This window comes from Miscanthus floridulus, chromosome 7 (assembly GCF_019320115.1).
Source record: "Miscanthus floridulus cultivar M001 chromosome 7, ASM1932011v1, whole genome shotgun sequence".
Classification (NCBI taxonomy): domain Eukaryota; kingdom Viridiplantae; phylum Streptophyta; class Magnoliopsida; order Poales; family Poaceae; genus Miscanthus; species Miscanthus floridulus.
The window spans coordinates 8588606-8608172 of record NC_089586.1 but is presented as its reverse complement, the minus strand read 5'-3'; the positions used below and the strand labels follow the sequence as shown (position 1 = coordinate 8608172).

The 19567-nt window shown below is 48.8% G+C and overlaps 1 protein-coding gene across 1 annotated transcript; it reads right to left on the bottom strand.

Annotated features, from left to right (window-relative positions):
- Positions 1 to 17608: 17608 nt before the first annotated feature.
- On the bottom strand, positions 17609 to 19064 carry LOC136465012 (uncharacterized). The gene is made up of 2 exons (XM_066463920.1): positions 18689 to 19064; positions 17609 to 18501 (listed from the first exon to the last, which is right to left on the bottom strand). The coding sequence occupies exons 1-2, from the start codon at positions 19062 to 19064 to the stop codon at positions 17609 to 17611; spliced, it is 1269 nt and encodes a 422-aa protein (XP_066320017.1).
- Positions 19065 to 19567: the final 503 nt, after the last annotated feature.

The window sequence follows — 19567 nt, the reverse complement described above, 5'->3', positions numbered from 1 at the left end:
AGATGAATCAGAATCCAACATATCACCCTTTGCCCAGGGCTACGATGGAGAAACCGAGAGTCAGAAACAAGCTAGAGAAAGAAAAAACAAGTTGAAGCAAGGGCACCAACACCGTGCTAGGCAGCGCAGGGAAGCTTGGATCAGATATGAGTCAGAGTTGGCTGAGTACAACAAAAGAAAATCACAACGAGAAGTCGAAGGAAGACGCACGGCAAATACGCCTTACGATAAGATTCGAGAAGCATTAGAAGAACTCGGAGCAACTTCACATCCTGGTGAGAAGTATGAACAGCTCCAGGACTTGCTCCGATTGACAATCCCGAGAACGCATGAAGAGAGAGCTCGATCAAGACTACCCGCCAGATCAACAACCCACCGGCAAGAAGATCAAAATCAAAGGAAATCTGATTTCGAAAGACTTGGGCTGGGTGGAAGCCATGACGGAGGAAGTAGGAAGGAACATAATCAAGGCCACTGATTTGAACAACCAAGGAAGACCAGGAGTAGGGTGCCTACCCAGACAACCTCGCAAGATTATTCCCATCAAAACGACAGTTGGCCAGAAGAAGGTGCCGAATCCGAATTCAAAGAAACCAGGACACACGACAGATTCCCCTGTTTTGCGAATAGGCTTGCATTGGTACGATTACCTCACAAATTCAAACCGTCTAACCACTCCAAGTATGATGGCAAAACTGAACCAAGGCAATGGCTCAAAATATATTCACAATCAATTGAACTAGCCGGAGGAGATGACGATATCAAAACCCTATTCTTTCCCATGGCACTGGAAGCCATGCCCCTCTAATGGTTCGACAAACTGAATCTAGGATCTATCAGAAATTGGGAGGATTTGCAAAGAGTTTTTTATGAGAATTTCACAGGAATCATTACATACCCAATCACTCATGCAGAACTAAAAGGACTCAAGCAAAAGGGAGGTGAAAGTCTCAGAAATTACTATCGATGATTCGGCGAACTACAAGCTCAAGTGCATGACATAACCGAACGAGAAGTAATTGAAGCTTTCTCTCATGGAATCATGGCTAGGTGGCAATTTCAAGACTTCTGCAAAGAAAATCCGAGAAACAATGAAGAATTCAGACGAACAGTAGAAAAGATGATTACTGCAGAAGAAAAAACACGAGAGAGGTTCCCGGACAGAAGCAACCAGGACAACTCGGACAAGCAAAATCACCGAAATAACAGACATCAAGAAAGAAAACGTAGACCAGACAATACTGTGGCAATGGCCAACAAATTAAAGAAGTTTTCCAAACCCAGAAGATATGATGACATTGAAAACATACGTTGCCCATTGCACCCTAATGGGAGGCACACCATCGGAAATTGCTACACTTTCAATGATCGATATACAAGAAAAGATAGTAAGGAAAACACCAAAGAGGACAATCAGAAAAGAGATGAAGACAACCACAAGGACAAAGGATTCCAAAAACCCAGGGGAACGGTAGCAGTGATCTTCTCAGGGGCTCCGGATTGCAGAAGCAAACATCAAAAAAAACTAGCACTACGGACCATTATGACAGCAGAACTGGCTACACCAAGATACCTCAATTGGTCACAGTATCCTATCCAATTTACCAGAGAAGACCAATGGACTAGCATGGAAAACGCAGGCCATTATCTACTGGTTCTAGATCCAACTATTGCTGGTATGACCGTCACCAAAGTACTAATCGATGGGGGAGCTGGACTCAACATCATCTTTTCAGAAACTCTAAGGAAAATGGGACTACAACTCGCCGAGATGATCACGCCAACAAGCACACCTTTTTACGGAATAGTACCCGGCAAAGCAGCCATGCCACTCGGACAAATTACTTTACCCGTTACTTTTGAAACTCCTTCAAACTACCGAACAGAGTTTATCAAATTTGAGGTCGCTGACTTCGATTCGTCATATCATGCAATCCTCGGACGTCTAGCACTGGCCAAATTCATGGCAATACCACATTATCCATACTTACTGCTTAAGATGCCAGGACCCAACGGTATCCTTTCTCTTTGAAGCGATTTGAAGCGTGCTTTTGACTGCGACGTTCAGGCGATCCAAATTATAGCTAAAGCACAAGCCGACAATGGAAGAAAAGAAATAGCCGCAATCGCTGTGGAGACAAGCCAAGAAGAATTAGAAATATCGGCTAAAAAGCCCAGCATCATCGCACCACCAAAAGAAGCCGACGTCAAGCAAATTGACTTAGGCACAGGTGATACCTCCAAGACAGCAACCATCAGTGCTCACCTCTCGACAAAATAGGAACTCGCGCTCACCAACTTTCTTCAAGACAACAAAGATATCTTCGCTTGGAAGCCGGCCGACATGCCAGGAGTCCCAAGGGAGTTGGCTAAGCATAGAATTGATGTTAATGAAAGCTCCAAGCCTGTAAAGCAATGGCTACAACGATTCTCACCCGACAAAAAGGCAGCAATTAAAAAGGAAATAACAAAACTGATGGCAGTCGGATTCATCAGGGAAATCCTTCATCCAGACTGGCTAGCAAACCCGGTCCTTGTGCAGAAGAAGAACACGGACGAGTGGCGCATGTGCGTCGACTACACAGATCTCAACAAACATTGCCCAAAAGATCCGTTCGGGCTACCACGCATTGACCAGATAGTTGACTCAACAGCAGGATCTGCACTATTATCTTTTCTCGATTTCTATTCACGGTATCACCAGATCACACTAAAAGAACAAGACCAGAGCAAGACATCTTTCATCACCCCGTTTGGTGCCTACTACTACAAGACCATGTCGTTTGGACTAAAGAACGCTGGTGCCACGTACCAAAGAGCTATCCAAACTTGCCTTGGGAATCAAATCGGTGAAAATGTGGAGGCATACGTGGACAATGTAGTGGTGAAAACAAAGAACCCAGACACTCTGATTGAAGATTTAAAGCAAACCTTCGAAAACTTGAAGAGATAGAGATGGAAATTGAACCCAAACAAATGTGTATTTGGAGTTCCCTTAGGACAACTACTCAGATTTTTGGTCAGTTAGCGCGGGATCAAAGTCAGCACCAAGCAAATTCGAGCTATAATAGAAATGGGCCCACCTAGAAGTATCAAAGATGTGCAGAAACTAACAGGATGCATGGCGGCCCTCAATCGTTTTATATCAAGACTCGGCGAAAAGGGGTTACCTTTCTTTAAACTACTAAAGAAGACAGACAAGTTCGAGTGGACAATAGAGGCCAACGAAGCTTTCAAAAAACTTAAAGAATACCTCACCTCGTCGCCTGTCCTGACACCTCCAAAGAAAGACGAAGATATGATGCTATATATTGCGGTGACTTCTACCGTAATCAGCACGGCAATAGTCATAGAAAGAGAAGAACAAGGGCGCGTGTATAAAGTGCAACGTCCCGTATACTACATCAGCGAAGTACTGTCAGAATCCAAAATCCGGTACCTGCATGTACAAAAACTACTCTACGCTCTACTCATCACCTCATGCAAGCTTTGCCACTATTTCGAAAGCCACAAGATTACCGTGGTGACAGATTTTCCACTTGGAGACATCCTACACAATAAAGATGCCACGGGGCGCATATCCAAGTGGGCAGTTGAAATCGGAGCTCTTAACATTGATTTCACCCCGCGGAAAGCAATCAAATCTCAAGCCCTCGCTGATTTTGTGGCCGAGTGGACAGAGATTCAACAGCCTTTATCAGATACAATCCTTGACCACTGGAAGATGTACTTTGATGGATCACTCAAACTAGGCGGGGCCGGTGCAGGCGTTCTCCTAATTTCTCCAGAAGGAAAACAACTCAAGTACATCCTTTAGATATTATGGCAAGCTACAAATAACGAAGCAGAATATGAAGCCCTCATCCACAGGTTACGAGTGGCAATTACTCTCGGAATAAAGAGATTACTCGTATACGGTGATTCAGCAGTAGTCATCAACCAAGTCAACAAAGATTGGGATTGCACCAAAGAAAACATGAGTGCTTACTGTGCTGAAATACGAAAACTCGAAAAACATTTTCAAGGATTAGAAATTCTACATGTCCTGCGTGATTCCAACATTGCAGCAGACGTCCTCGCCAAGCTCGGATCAGATAGACCAAAGGTTCCACCCGGCGTATTCATAGAAGAGCTATCAGTTCCCTCTATCAAACAACCCGGTGAAACAACCCATGAAATTCAGGCTAAAGGCGTTCAGATCTTGGTAATCAACACTTCATGGAGCCAAGTTTTCATCGACTACATCAAAGAAAATAAATTGCCAGCAGATAAAGCAGAAGCCACCCAAGTTGTTCGCAGAAGCAAAAACTACGTTCTAGTAGGAAATAGACTTTACAGAAGAGCAGCATCATCAGGAGTACTCCTAAAATGTGTCTCATTTGAAGAAGGAAAAGAGATCCTAGACGAAATACACTCAGGTTGCTGTGGAAATCATGCCGCTTCAAGAACACTAGTTGGCAAAGCATTTCGCACCGGATTCTACTGGCCAACCGTTTTGAAAGACGCAGAAAAACTTGTCAGAAAATGCAAAGGTTGCCAAATGTTTGCAAGACAAGCCCATGTGCCAGCTCACAATCTTATCTGCATCCCACCCGCTTGGCCTTTTTCCTGCTGGGGGCTGGATCAAGTAGGACCCCTGAAGAAAGCAAAAGGCGGCTTCGAGTACATCTTTGTAGCAATTGACAAGTTCACCAAGTGGATTGAATACAAACCACTCATGAAATACAGCGCAACCAAAGCAGTCGAGTTCATCCAAGACATTATGCACTGCTTCGGCATGCCCAATCGAATCATCACAGATCTAGGCTCCCCCTTCATAGCTATAGAATTCAAGAGCTGGGCACAAGACTGTGGTTTCAGTATAGACTATGCGTCTGTTGCACATCTAGAAGCCAACGGACAAGTAGAAAGGGCTAATGGACTCATACTAGCCGGATTAAAACCAAGGTTATACGAAGAACTAGTGGACTATGGGTCCAAATGGATTGAAGAATTACCGAAAGTAGTATGGGGGCTACGAACTCAAATAAGCAGAGCAACAGGCTACTCACCCTTCTTCCTAGTTTACGGGTCAGAGGCCGTACTGCCCGCCGACTTGATCTGGACATCACCAAAGATAGAACAATACGATGAAGGAGAAGCAGAACACACAAGAAGATTAGAACTCGACAGCTCAAAAGAAGTCAGAGTAAACGCTACCCTCCAATCAGCCAGATACCTACAAGGTTTAAGACGGCACTACAACAAGAGTACCCATCCTCGATCACAAGAAGTCGGAGACTTAGTGCTAAGAAGGATACAAAAGACTGATGGACGACATAAGCTAATCAGTCCATGGGAAGGTCCGTTCATTGTCACAAAAGTCACTGGACCAGGCACATACAAGTTAATAACCGAAGATGGAAAAGAAGTTAGCAATACATGGCACATCAGCCAGCTAAGAAGATTCTACGCGTAAAAACAACTCAAGAAAAAACAGATATGCAAGCCACAAGGGACCACCGTTCAGAATCGACGAAGGACAATATTCTTCAACAACATATGTATTAGTTTATATTCATAATCAATAAAGATGATATTCATCCACAGCATGTCTTGTCATGACTTCCAACGAGTTGTTTTCACAACATGCCTGAGCATCCCGGCCGAGAGCAAAATAGCTGAAAAGACGCTTGAGCCCGCCGATGAGGGTAGCTAAAAGCTAACACCCGAAACAAAAAAGCAAAATGGCTGAAAACATGCCTGAGCATCCCGGCCGAGAGCAAAATAGCTGAAAAGACGCTTGAGCCCGCCGATGAGGGTAGCTAAAAGTTAACACCCGAAACAAAAAGCAAAATGGCTGAAAACATGCCTGAGCATCCCGGCCGAGAGCAAAATAGCTGAAAAGACGCTTGAGCCCGCCGATAAGGGTAGCTAAAAGCTAACACCCGAAACAAAAAGCAAAATGGCTGAAAACATGCCTGAGCATCCCGGCCGAGAGCAAAATAGCTGAAAAGACGCTTGAGCCCGCCAATGAGGGTAGCTAAAAGCTAACACCCGAAACAAAAAGCAAAATGGCTAAAAACATGCCTGAGCATCCCAGCCGAGAGCAAAATAGCTGAAAATACGCTTGAGCCCACCGATGAGGGTAGCTAAAAGCTAACACCCGAAACAAAAAGCAAAATGGCTGAAAACATGCCTGAGCATCCCGGCCGAGAGCAAAATAGCTGAAAAGATGCTTGAGCCCGCCGATGAGGGTAGCTAAAAGCTAACACCCAAAACAAAAAGCAAAATGGCTGAAAACATGCCTGAGCATCCCGGCTGAGAGCAAAATAGCTGAAAAGACGCTTGAGCCCGCCGATGAGGGTAGCTAAAAGCTAACACCCAAAACAAAAAGCAAAATGGCTGAAAACATGCCTGAGCATCCCGGCCAAGAGCAAAATAGCTAAAAAATGCTTGAGCACACCGATGAGGGTAGCTAAAAGCTAAAACTAGTCGACCGAAATTGCACTTCAAAAGACCCTCCAGCTCTTCATTCCGAAAAGCAAGAGGCTCGGGGGCTACATCCAGATAGGAATACTTTTTCCTCAGAAAAGCACAAGCGCCACTCAAAAAGCATTCGGATGCCGAAGTTCGTCAAGGCAACATTCTATGCCGAGTCGTTTTTACATAGCGCGGACGAAAGGTTATCAACACAAAGATTTACATCTAACAAGTCATAGCGTGGACAAAGCACTCGACGGATCACAAAAGAGGAAGAAAAGAAAAGTACTCGACAAATCGAGGGGTCTCGTCAGGATAACGCACAGAGTTGTTTTGCAGAGCAGAGACGAAAACAGGACAAAGTACTCAGCAAGTCAAGTAACTTCGACCGCACCCAGGCAAAGAATACATCAACAAAAATAAAGAATCTTCATTTAAAGAGGAGTGTAATATTACAAGGGGGTGCTCAATCGGATCAGGCATTGTCATCAGAAAGGGAAATGTCAATATTTAGACTGTCTACAACCCTACTGGCTAAACCTTCGACCTCAGGCTCCATCCTCTCAACGGCGTTAAGGTATTCTTGGCTTTCAGCTTCCTCTGCTATCTTGGACAGAGGCGCCTCTGGAGCAAGGACCCGGACCTGGGCCAGCACATTCTTGGTACATACTTGAGCACACTTCTTCACGAACTCTTGGAAACGAGTCAGAATCCGGGGAATGAACTGCGCCCAAGATTGTCCGTCATCTGCTAGAGTCCGGAGAACATCGGCTACTGAACGAAAAGATTTCCACAAAACGTTCCAATTTTCAGTATTCGTCGCCAGCTTCCCGGACAAGCCTTCAATAGTTTTTTGGGCCTACACAAGATCTCTATCAGCTCCACGCCTAATCAGCTTAGCAAGGGTGAGTTCTTCCTCAGCATGAGTAATTACCTCCTCAGCCTTATTATGACTGGAGCGGACAAGAGCCTTCATTTCATCGATACTCTCCGAGAGCTTCTGCTTCTCAACTCGGAGAACTAGAGAAGACACCCAAGAACAAGTCAGCGGAAAAAGAAGTCAAAATACAAGAAGAAACAGGTAGAACCCACGGCACCTTTGCATTCATTCTTCGCAGACTCCACCACGGCATCTCTCTGCTTCTCCATCTCCACTACCCGGGCACGAAGGGTCTTCTCCTCCTTTCGGTGCATTTGACGCTCTGTCTCCAACTCAGCCCGGAGAAGGTCGAGATCGGCTTTCAGAGCGTCCACCTCAGAAGACAACTTTCTCTCATTTTCAGATGAGAAAAAGAAGCCAGAATGATCACGAGAGAAAGACTGAGCGAAAAGAGGCAAAGAGAAACAAGGCATAAGGATAGAAGAAAAACAAGCACGCAAAAAAGAGTGGCAGTAAAACCTACCTGGAGCTTTTCACCAAAAGAAGTCGCGAGGGTCGACAAGCACCCCCAGGCTGTGGTTAGCTTCGATAACCGATGGGTGGCATCGAACTGTTGCACCACGTCATCGGAAAAAGAGGGACCGCCGGAAGCAAGAGAAGGGGAAGGAGAGGCCGGCTAGGCGAAGAAGGAGTGACCAAAGCAACCTCCAGAGAAGCCGGAGCCAAACCCTCAGAAGGACCCAGCATGACGGCCACAGTCACCTCCGGAGCGGCCAAATCCGCAACTTCGCCAGGTAGCTCCGAAGCCCCCATAGCAACTTCATCAACAGAATGTTGTGAGTCCTGAGGCTCGGAACTCGTTGGCACGGCGGGAGGCAGAGAAGAAGTCGATGAAGAAACGAGAGAAGACGAAACACTGAAAAGTGATAAAAGGAAGCACCGATAAGAACCAGAAGAAGGAAGATAGAAGCCAAAAAGATAAAAGCCAGAATTTACTCACCCGACCACTTTCTTCTTCGTGAAGCCAAAAGAAGGCCTCGCAGGGGGAGCCACGACGGCGAAAACGTCCCCGCCACCCGGCGACGGGAGCGGGATAGCCGACAACGGAGCCGCGGAAGAAGCCAGGGCTGGAGCTGTGGAAGAACTCCGCACTGGAGGAGCGGTAGAGCTCGGGACAGAGGCTACCAAAGAACTCGACACCGGAGCTTCAGAAGAAGTCGGCGCGGGAGCCTCGGAAGAATTCACACCCGACCTTCGATTACTTCAAAAAGTTCAAGACTAAAAGTCAAGACAAAGAAGAGAAATTCAATGCAACAGGAATATGAAAAACAACTCACCGCCGCATGATGAGGGGTACTTCATCATCCTCTTCTTCCTCAGCCAAGGAAACCAGAGCACCTGCTGAAAAGAGGATAAAAAGTACTCGGTTCAAGAGAGAAACAGGAAAATAAAGGAACAAAGAGTATTAAATGTGCTCACCTAAGAGCATGCTAGCAACGACTGGAGTACCTGAGGGAGTACTTGGTTTGCGAGGCTTCTTGGAGACAGGCAGGCCAGATGAAGACCCATCCGTTCACCCCCTCTTCGGGACATTGCGAGGACCGCGAGGGACTAGACGAGGAACATATTCTTCATATACATCAACAAATCCAGAAGAAACCCCAGGAAGGGCTGTAGAGGTTTGGGACTTACTAATTGCAGAAGTTCCAGCTAGACGATCCCCAGTCTCCACCACGGCAGGGAGAACATCAAGGGGGATCAGATCGACAAAGTTCCGCCCAAGCTCCTGCGAAAAAGGATAAAACACCGAGACAAAGAAAAGCTAAGCAAGAACGGATGCAGCAAGAGTACATAAAGTACTCAAACAAAAAGATAGACAACTCACAGCTGGGGGCGGGTTGTTGGTTGAGAACTCGGAGACAGCAGGAGGAATGACGCTCACTCCTTTCAGCATCTTCTGGAGACGCTCGAGTACCTCCTCACCGATCAGCTCAAGAGCTGGGACCATGCGTGAAGGATCCTCGGCCCCAGAATACTCAAAGCCAAGATGCTCCCGCTCTTTCAAAGGCTGAACCCGGCGATGAAGAAAGCTCAAAACAATTCCGAAGCCGGTCAAACCCTGCTGCTTCAGCATGCTAATCCTATCAAGGAGTGGCTGGATCACTTGAATCTCAGCAGGTGACTCAAGCTTCTTGTCCCATCGGTCATTCACCACAGGACCAGATCTAGAGTGGACGACGAGGGAAGGGATCAAATTGGCAGCGTAAAACCACTCGGCACGCCAATCTTTTACAGAATCGACCAGGTCATAGTCAAAAAACTTAATCTTGAGACCCTGGCGAAACTGAATCCCGCAACCGCCAAGAACGCTAGTTTCTTCACAACGGGGTTGAGGTTTCAGATGAAAGAAAAAGCGAAAAAGAGATAGAGAAGGAGGGATTCCAAGGAAAGCTTCACAAAGATGAACGAAAATAGAAAGATGAAGAACGACATTGGGAGTTATATGGTTCAGACTAACCCCGAAATAACCAAGAAACTGATGAAGGAAGGCGGAAGCAGGAAGGCAAAGTCCGGCGCGGACAAAGAAAACGAAGAGGACAATCTCACAAGGACCCGGAGCTAGAACCCGATGCTCGCCTGGAACTCTCCATTCAGCGATGACTTTGCTTTGGATCAAGCCGTCGCTAACGAACTCGCGCAACTGGTCTTCGCTTGTTGTTGGAGCCGGCCAAACCTTCTGAGCAGCCCTCATGGCCATGAACTCCTGGTTTTCGATCAAAGAAAGGGATGACTCCTCGTCCACGAAGGTCGCCTGAGACTTGCTTGCGGTTTTCTTCTTTCCCATGAACTAGCGGAAGCAAAAAGGTACTGGGGAAGATGAAGCTAGGATGGTGGTGCTCAAGTGACGGCGACGATGACGGCGGCGGATTTCTGAAAGCTAGGGTTTAAAGGCAAGAGCTGGGCAACAAAGGAAAGGAAGATAAAAGGTCTTTAAATAGATTTTTCAGTGATGAAAATGGCCCACGAGGCCCGTTAAAACACAGTGTGAGAACGCAACGGTCCATTTACCGACGTAGCTAAAACGACGAAGGGCACGAATCCACACAACGGTACAAACCAACGGGCAGATTTCAGACTTATCCGTCCAGCACCACGGCAGAGTTATCAGATCGCTACAAGAACAACTCGTCAAACCATGAAAAAAGAAAGGGCTACCTCGCAAGGAACAAAGGAACCCGGTTATTTAAGAAAGAACTCGGTAATCTCATGAACGACAGGGATCACAGCAGAAAAGTAAAAGACAACTTAGAAGACAAGATTCGTTACATTACAAGCGACTTCAAAAATAGAAGATTACAAATCTTACAAGACCCAACAAACTCGGCACCACGAAAAGCAAAGTAGCAAAGAGGAACACGGACACGGCTAGGCTCTAGAACGACTACATGTCCCAAATTGCTACTCGGAAGGACAAACCGCCATTAGCTACACTATTTTCTTCAAAGGACGGACGCAGTGCATCCAAGGCGGAAATTGGCAGCACGGCAGGGCAACATGGAGCAAAGAAGGCCGGCGGGCATCTGTCTACCCAAGACCGATGTGATGCTGGATATGGTGTTGATCTGCACCGGACAGTCTCAAGACAGGCGACGAGGATCAACCCAGAACTGTCGGATGAAGGAACGAAGCCCACATCACAAGACTTCCTCCAACTACCACCACGTACATCCTGGCACAATGCTGTTGCGGGATTAGCCTACCTCTAATCCCTATCACAAGACTTCCTCCAGCTACGACAAGACACACAGGAACTACAAAATATGCCCGGGGGCTATTCTACTTCACAAACTACCATGTTCATAACCACGAAGGTTTCAACAGAATGTCCAATGGATGAAAACAAGCACTCTAGGACAGTATTTATAGACCAAAAGAGTGGCGCACATGGACTAGGAGTACCAACAAAATAAGCCTAACAAAGGACACAGTGAAAAGACAGGACTCAATAATGGATGACTCAGGCGAGAGGAAACAGTACTCGAAGACAGGCATATTCGGAAGAATATACCAGCACAGTACAACCCGTGAACAAAAGGTATTTACACTCAACTACCACTATACAACTACATCTGACAATAGCAGACTATCAAAGAATACGCCAAGACCTCGCATCCGAGTTCTTCCTGAATGAAACAACACGGATATACGCTCGGGGGCTTGGCCAGCATCATAGCTTAATCAACACTAAGCTAGGGAGCTCGGCCTTCATTTCAACTACTCCCGAAGGCTCGAAACCAAAGACAAAGGACCAAGAATACAAGAAACTCAAGACTACAACGACGACGACACATCAAGACTCTTCATCCGACTTCTTTTCTAAAGAGAAGAACTCGGACAAAGCACGGGGCTGCGGGATACATAGCCCCAGAATTTTTTTGGAAGACAAGAATCTGGACCCTCCAACTTTTGCAAGTAAAAGCAAGAGGCTCGGGGGCTACACTCAATGAGTGCAATTTTTACAAAAAATTGCACCCACCCAAAAAGAACCCAGACATAAGCTCGGAGGCTGCATGCCGCGAAACTACTCGGTTGATGGTTTAATCCAAGACTAAAGGGCCGCTACGGAAAGATGCCGCAAAACTACTCGGATGATGACATAATCCAAGTCTCGGGGACTACTTAAGAACACAAATTTTCAAACAACATAAAGGATCAAGACCCTCTAACTTTTTGTTCCAAATAGCAAGAGGCTCGGGGGCTACACTCAGTGAGTGCACTTTTTCTTCAAAAAAGCGCACGTCACCAAAAGACTTCCTCAACGTAGACCACTTCAAGACATTACGACAAAAAGAACCCGGAATGAGCCATATTCGAGTTCTTTTTGATAAAACTTCAACGAACAATCAGAGCAACTTCAAGACAAGATCCTCCAACTCCTTGTTCCAAATAGCAAGAGGCTCGGGGGCTACAACCAGATGGATGTACTTTTTCTTCAAAAAGCACTCACCACTCGAAGATCCCAAGAAGTGCTACAAGGTTTCACTCTAGAAAGCACTCGGATGACATTTTGTTCCTACTCAACAAGACTTGAAGGAGCAAAGCGAGACTTTCAGAGCTCAACCATGAAGTGCTCGGGGGCTTATCGATGTGGGACCCACAGGATACCCCGCAAGGGAGAGAGAAGATCTAATCTAACTAGGATTCTTCCCATGTAATCTTAGTAGTAGAACTATTAAGTAATCCTACTAGGAAATCTCATTGTAAACCGACTAGGACTCTGGCCTCCTGACTATATAAAGGAGGGCAGGGCTCCTGAGAGAAGAAGACGACAATTGTACAACACAACATATCACAATCAATCCAACGCAAAGGCTAACGCCGGCTGGACGTAAGGTTATTACTCGATCTACGATCGAGGGCCTGAACTAGGATAAATCAACTGTCTCTTACGTTAACCATCGAGTTTAGCATACGTCGAAGCCCGAACATACTGCCCCGGGTACCCCCGTGGCAGGCTATCGGTGGTGAAACATCGGCAGCATCCTATTTGAATCGGCAAAGGTCGATTATGGCCCGCCAACATCGCCTAAAACCCAAACTTTGAGCCCCCAGATCTCCCAAACCGTGGTGAATTTTGACCAACCATTTTCACCATTTGTTAGAGCTATAAGAGTACTACAAGATTGCTTAAAGAAGTTTTGTCTAATTCAAAATGGTTTTCAAACTAAAATGTCCAAAGAGGGGTACATGGAAACTGAAAGTCACTTTATGATCATTTTTTTGGTTTCAAAATCAGCATTGAATTGATTTTTGTGAGCCCTATTTGACTAAGCTAGGCACTGATCCAGCACTTGACCATGAAACAAAGTTTGTTCTATAGGAGCTAAACTACAACTTTTATTGAGGTCCCACTGCCATGCATGCCTTCTAAGTAGTTAGCCAAGATAGGTCAAACAATCAACATGATAGAGGTCATTCAAGTCATACCAACACTTAGAAGCATTTTTGGACCAAATCACAAATATAAACTTGGTTTCATTTCTCATCCTAAGTGTGTTTAAGTTGGTTTAATGACCAAACAACACCCACTTGCATTATCAAGCATGATCACTAAGCATTCACAAGGCAATTTAAGCATTTTATGAAAGTAATCACAATTAGAAAATGTATCATTTCATGCTCATGAGTGCAAATGAATGGATGATGCTTATGCTCATGCAATGCAAGTGCAAAAATGTAAGCTTAACACTTGGGGTGCAAAAATGTAAGTGCAGAAAAAATTGAACTTATGAAGAAGAAGGATAATTTTAATCTGACTCTGGATTGGTCTAAAGATATATATCTTTCATCGGGACCTCAAGTGCATAATGAGATAGTAGTGTTTGAAGCATTACATCCTCCACAAATATCAAATATGTGTGCCTCCAAGGTTGTCCAGGTGAATACCTTCCAATCTGGTTTCATGGTTCTGATGTCCCTACCATTTTGTCATCATTAATAGAGATAAGGGTTATAGACTGCCCGAAGTTATCAAGCCTTGAACAGTTTCTACAACCAGCTTATATACCTGCCATCAAGAAAATGCTGATTAAAGATTGCACAAGTTTGGAATCTATACCAGAAGAAAGGTTTGGGGGTTTGCCTTCCCTTAAAGAACTGAAGGTGCACAATTGTCCAAAGATCAACTCACAGCGTCTGCCGACCCCGTCCCTAAACATGCTTTGTTTGAAAGATTCTAGCAATCTTGGAGGCGATATTGAATGTCGTTCCCTAACCACCTTATTTTTATCAAGCTACCATCTGGCATCTCTAACACTCAATAGAGAGAAGGTCCCGCTGCTCACTGGCCTAACCATTCGAGACTGCAGAGAGCTAGAGACTCTTAATGGGGATTGGCTTTCCCTTGAAGAAATGGAGGTGTGCAATTGTCCAAAGATCAACTCACAATGTCTACAGTGTTGTCCCCTTCTCGCCGGCATCCTTCGCCGAAGCCGAGAACGACGCCCTATGCAGAAATCAAACGCACACACGCACACAACACGAACAGAGGAACATGGTGTTTTTTGTGCCGCCTAGAACTACAGGCTTTTTTGGACTATATTGACTCAATATATACAGACTCCATTACACGGCCAAACCAACCATGCCCGCTAAACCTGTGCACCACATGATCTCCTATCGGTCCGCGCCATCCCACGAACGAGCTCATGTAGGGCGCAGTCACTACTACAAAACGAAAGAAACGGAGCACCACCGCATGAACTTTGCATGCGTCTGGTGGCTACAAACGTGCCATGACCGATTATGATCAAGCCCACTTATTCTAACTAACAAAACATCAGAAAACTAAGGAGACTAACTGAGTCTGGATTATGCAACAATCTCCCCCTAAGACTGACTCGGTTTACCTCAAACTGACGACGCCAATCTTGGACCGAAGTTCACTGAATCGCGCGTGCCCAAGTGACTTCATTAGAACATCCGCGAGCTACTCCTCGATGCTCACATGATCGACGCAGATCTTCCCATTCTCCACACATTCACGAATGAAATGATATTTGGTGTCAATGTGCTTACTTCTGTCGTGTAAAACGGGATTTCTGCTCAGCGCAATAGCAGACTGATTGTCCATATTTAGTAGCGGCGGCTAGGATTTGACGCCGGTGATGTCTCTCAGCAACCGCATGAGCCACATGGCCTAACACGCTCCTGCAGCACCCGCCATGTACTCAGCTTCGCACGTCGACAGGGCCACCGTCTTCTGCTTCTGGGACTGCCAAGACACAGGCATGTCTCCGAGGAAGAAGATGACGCCGCCCGTGCTTCTCCTCTCATCGATGTCCCCCCCCCCAAGTCACTATCACTGTACCCTATTAGCGAGTATCCCATCACCTTGTTATCGATGTCGCAGCGCTTGGAGTAGACAATGCCGTAGTCGACTGTGCCGGCGATGTAGCGCAGAATGTGCTTGACGGCGACCAAATGCTCCTGACGTGGCTTCTCCATGAAGTGGCTCACATAGCCAACCGCTTATGTGATGTCGGGCCTTGTATGTACCAGATAGCACAGACTCCCCACCAGGCTCCTATACATCATTGCATCGACCTCCGGCATTGAGCTCTTTGCCGAGAGCTTCAACCGAACCTCCATCCGTGTGTGACAGGGGTTGCACGCCCCCATCCCCGCCTTGTCCAGCAGCTTTTGAGCATATGCAGCTTGCCCAAGCTTGATGGCATCCTTGCCTTGCTTGACCTCTAGCCCGAGGTAGAACGACAAAAGCCCGAGGTCGCTCATCCAGAACAGACGCGACATCTGCTCCTTGAATGCATCCACATCCGATGGCCTTGCTCCAGTGATGATCAGGTCATCAACATAGACACCCACCACCACTCGCGAAGTCGGTGTGCCTTTGGTGTACATACCATGCTCGCTGGTGCATCTAGTGAACCCCAGCTCACATAGGCTACAGTCCAGCTTTGCATTCCACGCCCTCGGCGCTTGACGAAGCCCATATAGAGCCTTCTTCAACCTCAAGACCTTGCCTTCATGTCCTGCTGCAACAAACCCCGGTGGCTGCCGGACGTATACCTCTTCCTTCAGCTCACCGTTCAAGAACACTGACTTCATGTCCATGTGATGGACAAGCCAGCGCCGCTGAGCAGCAACTACAAACAGCATCCACACGGACTCCATCCGAGCAACAGGAGCGAACACCTCGTCATAGTTGATCCCCGGCTACTGAATGTACCCCTTGGCGACGATTCATGCCTTGTGCTTGATGATGACGCCCTGCTCATCACGCTTCAGCTTGTACACCCATTTGAGGCCGATTGGGCGGTGACCAGGTGGAAGATCGACCAGCGCCCATGTCTTGTTCTCCTCAATGGACATCATCTCCTCCACCATAGCCTTTCGCCAACGCGCGTCCCCACGCGCTTCCTCAAACGTTGCTGGCTCGTCGTCACTAGTGGCGAGTAGTAGTTCCTCGTCGACCACGAACTCCCGCTCCGCCAAGCCAGGAATATCTGCTGGCCCGAGCACGTTGTCCAGTGCTCTAAACCGCAGAGGTGCATCGTCATCGTGATCATTGTCGATGTCCAGAGCAGTCGGCGGTGAGACAAATTCCGTTGGCGCACCAGCCACAGCAGGGGCTCCAACCCCGCTAGGCGTGCACATCAGTGTTGATGGTGACCCTAGTGCAGGCACCACATTGTCGATGCCCACCGTAGACTGTGTGTCCGCCATGCTCCCTTGTTGTGGACCAGTGGCGACGTCGTGGCGAAGCATGACAGTCGTGTACTCGACGTGGAACGGCTCGGTGTCCTGCCCGCTAGGCTCGCCAATGCTGCTCCAATCCCATGCTTTGCCTTCATCGAACACCGCGTCATGCGAGATGATCACACGCCTGGTGTCCGGGTTGAAGAAGTGGTATGCTTTGGACCCCGGCTTGTACCCGATGAACACCATCGGCTTACTCCGGTCATCCAGCTTTAGCTAATGCCCGCCGGCCACCTTCACATGTGCCACACATCCGAACACATGGAAGAAGTGAATTGAGGGCTTTGCACCATACCAGACCTCGTATGGAGTTTTCCCTTCGACGCTCCTCATCAGCGACCGATTGAGGATGAAGACGGCCATGGCAACCGCCTCCCCCCACAACTAGCCTGGCATGCCTTTCGCCTCGAGCATGCTCCTGGCCATCCCAAGCACCGTCTGGTTCCGCCTCTCCACCACGCTGTTCTGTTGAGGAGTGTACGGCGCGGTGAGATGACGGTCGATGCCCTGCTCGGCATAGTAGTTGACGAACGCGCGTGTCGTGAACTCGCCCCCACGATCTATGTGGAGCGTGCCCATCCTCCTCCCCGCTTCGGCTTCGATGCGCTCCTAGAGTTGGATGATGGCCGACGCCGCTTGATCCTTTGACACCAGCAGCACAAGCCACATGTTCCTGCTCTTGTCGTCGACCACAAGGAGAAAACTCCGCTTCCCTCCTGGTGTCTCTGGCGTGATCGGTCCGCACAGGTCTATGTGCATGAGCTCCAACGGACGCGACGCATGGTACCTGCTGGCCACCAGGAACGGATGCCGTCACTGCTTGCCCGCTAAGCAGTTGTCACAGATTTGGTCGATGTGGTCGATCGGCGGCAGACCACGCACCATGCCGCCCTTGGACAGTGCGCGAAGCCCCTAGAACCCGAGATGTCCAAACCTGGCATGCCATTGCTAGGCCACCTCAGTGCTCTGCGCGGCAAGGCACACTGGCTACGCGATGTCGATGTCGAGGAAGTACAGCCGGCTTGCCGAACGCTTCACCATCACCAGCAATCGGCTCCTCTGATCCCAAATCCGTAGGATCCCCTTCTTGATCCGTACCTCGTGATCATCCTCGTCAAGCTGCCCCAGGCTGATGATGTTCACCGTCAACTTGGGAATGTGGTAGATGTCAGACAGCAGACGGTGTTCCCCGTTCTTGCACTTGAAGAGGACCGTGCCACGGCCCTCGATGGCGACCACGGAGCCGTCGCCGAACCGCACGGTGCTGCAGACACCAGTGTCGAGCTCGGAGAAGAACGCACGTTGGCCCATCATATGGTTTGTCGCGCTAGTGTCGAGGATCCAGCGCGTGCACCCACCATCGCCCTTCTCGCCGAGCTGAACAAACAACTTGTTCTCATGAAGGTGGATCTCCTGTGCAACGCCTAAGTGTTGAGGTGCTACAGTGCTCAGTGTAGCCAGAGCCACCAGCGCAACGGGAGTCAGCTCCTCGTCTGCAAAGGTCCACCGCGTACTGCCTCCTCCGTCAATCTGAACCAACAGATCGCCATCTGCGGCTGGGGGAGTTGAACTCACCGGCGGCGGCATTGTTATGGAAGGAGTACAGTCGAGGGAGGCCACACCCAGCATCAGTGCTCCCTCCATGGGCTCTTCCTGGGCTTGGGCCACATGGGCTGCATCGTTGCGCTTCTTCTTGCGGCACTCGCAGGCCCAGTGCCCGGTCTTGCCACAGTAGGCGCACTCATCGCTGGCGAGCTTCTTCTTCCCATCGCCGCCGGGGGAAGACTTGGAACTGCCACCGCCTTCTTGGCCCTTCGGCGCTCCGTGGCCGCGCCCACGCCTCTGGTTAGACGACGGAGGCCGTCCACCTCCAGAAGCGCCTGCGCCCGAGAGTTACAGCCGGGACACAACCTGCGCCACAAGCTCCTCCTCTGTGTGGTTGAGGCGCGCAGTGGACGAGCCTGAACCACCCCCGAGATCGTGCCCGTCGTCCGCCGCCTTGAGTCTGCCCATGACCTCCTCGATCGAGAGCTCGTTGATGTTGAGGAGCGTCTCGATCGACATCACGAGTTGCCTGTACGCGGAGGTATTTAGCCACCACCTTCGGCTCCGGTTCGGGATCCCCAAGGATCACCAGGCGCTGCACGAGATTAGACAGGCGTAGGGCAAAATCCTCGACGGACTCACCATCACGGAAACTAATCTGCTCGTACTTCGCCCGAAGACTTTGCGCCGTCGACTTCCGCACCCGATCATCGCCGATGCGCATCGTCCGGATCGCTTCCCACGCCTCCTTTGCCGATGGCTTGGTCGCCAGTGTCGGCACCATCTCCTGGGGCACGCCGGAGCAGATGGCCTCCAGCGCGGAACGGTCGTCGTGGAAGTCGACGTCCTCGTCCTCGATCACATCCCAGAGATACCAGGACTGCAGCTTCAGCTTCATGAGCAACGACCACGAGTCGTAGTTGGTTTTCGTGAGCTGCGTTGCCGGAGCCCGACGTCTCCCACACGACGCGCTCGACGACGGCTTCCCGTGGATGCACTAGGCGCGATCGGCGTCCACCACGGGTTCGTGAACGGCGCCGCGGTGAACGGCTCCGAGACGGCGATCGCTGCGGCGTGTGGCTTCGTGACGCCATCGAGACGAACCCGGTCCCTCCTCTAACCGGCTCTGGTACCAATTGTTGTCCCCTTCTCGCCGGCGTCCTTCGCCGGAGCCGAGAACGACGCCCTGCGTAGAAATCAAACGCACACACGCACACAACGCGAACAGAGGAACACGGTTTTTTTGTGCCGCCTAGAACTGCAGCCTTTTCTGGACTATATTGACTCAATATATACAGACTCCATTACACGGCCAAAGCCACCATGCCCGCTAAACCTGCGCACCACACGATCTCCTATCGGTCCGCGCCATCCCACGAACGAGCTCATGTAGGGCGCAGT

What these genes read in the sequence shown, in the direction of transcription:
- LOC136465012 (XM_066463920.1), bottom strand. Translation starts at nt 19,064, where the DNA reads ATGAAGCTGAAGCTGCAGTCCTGGTATCTCTGGGATGTGATCGAGGAC. An exon ending in CCTCCGCGTACAGGCAACTC is followed by an intron (nt 18,502 to 18,688) that starts GTGATGTCGATC and finishes TCTCGGGCGCAG; the next exon opens with GCGCTTCTGGAGGTGGACGG.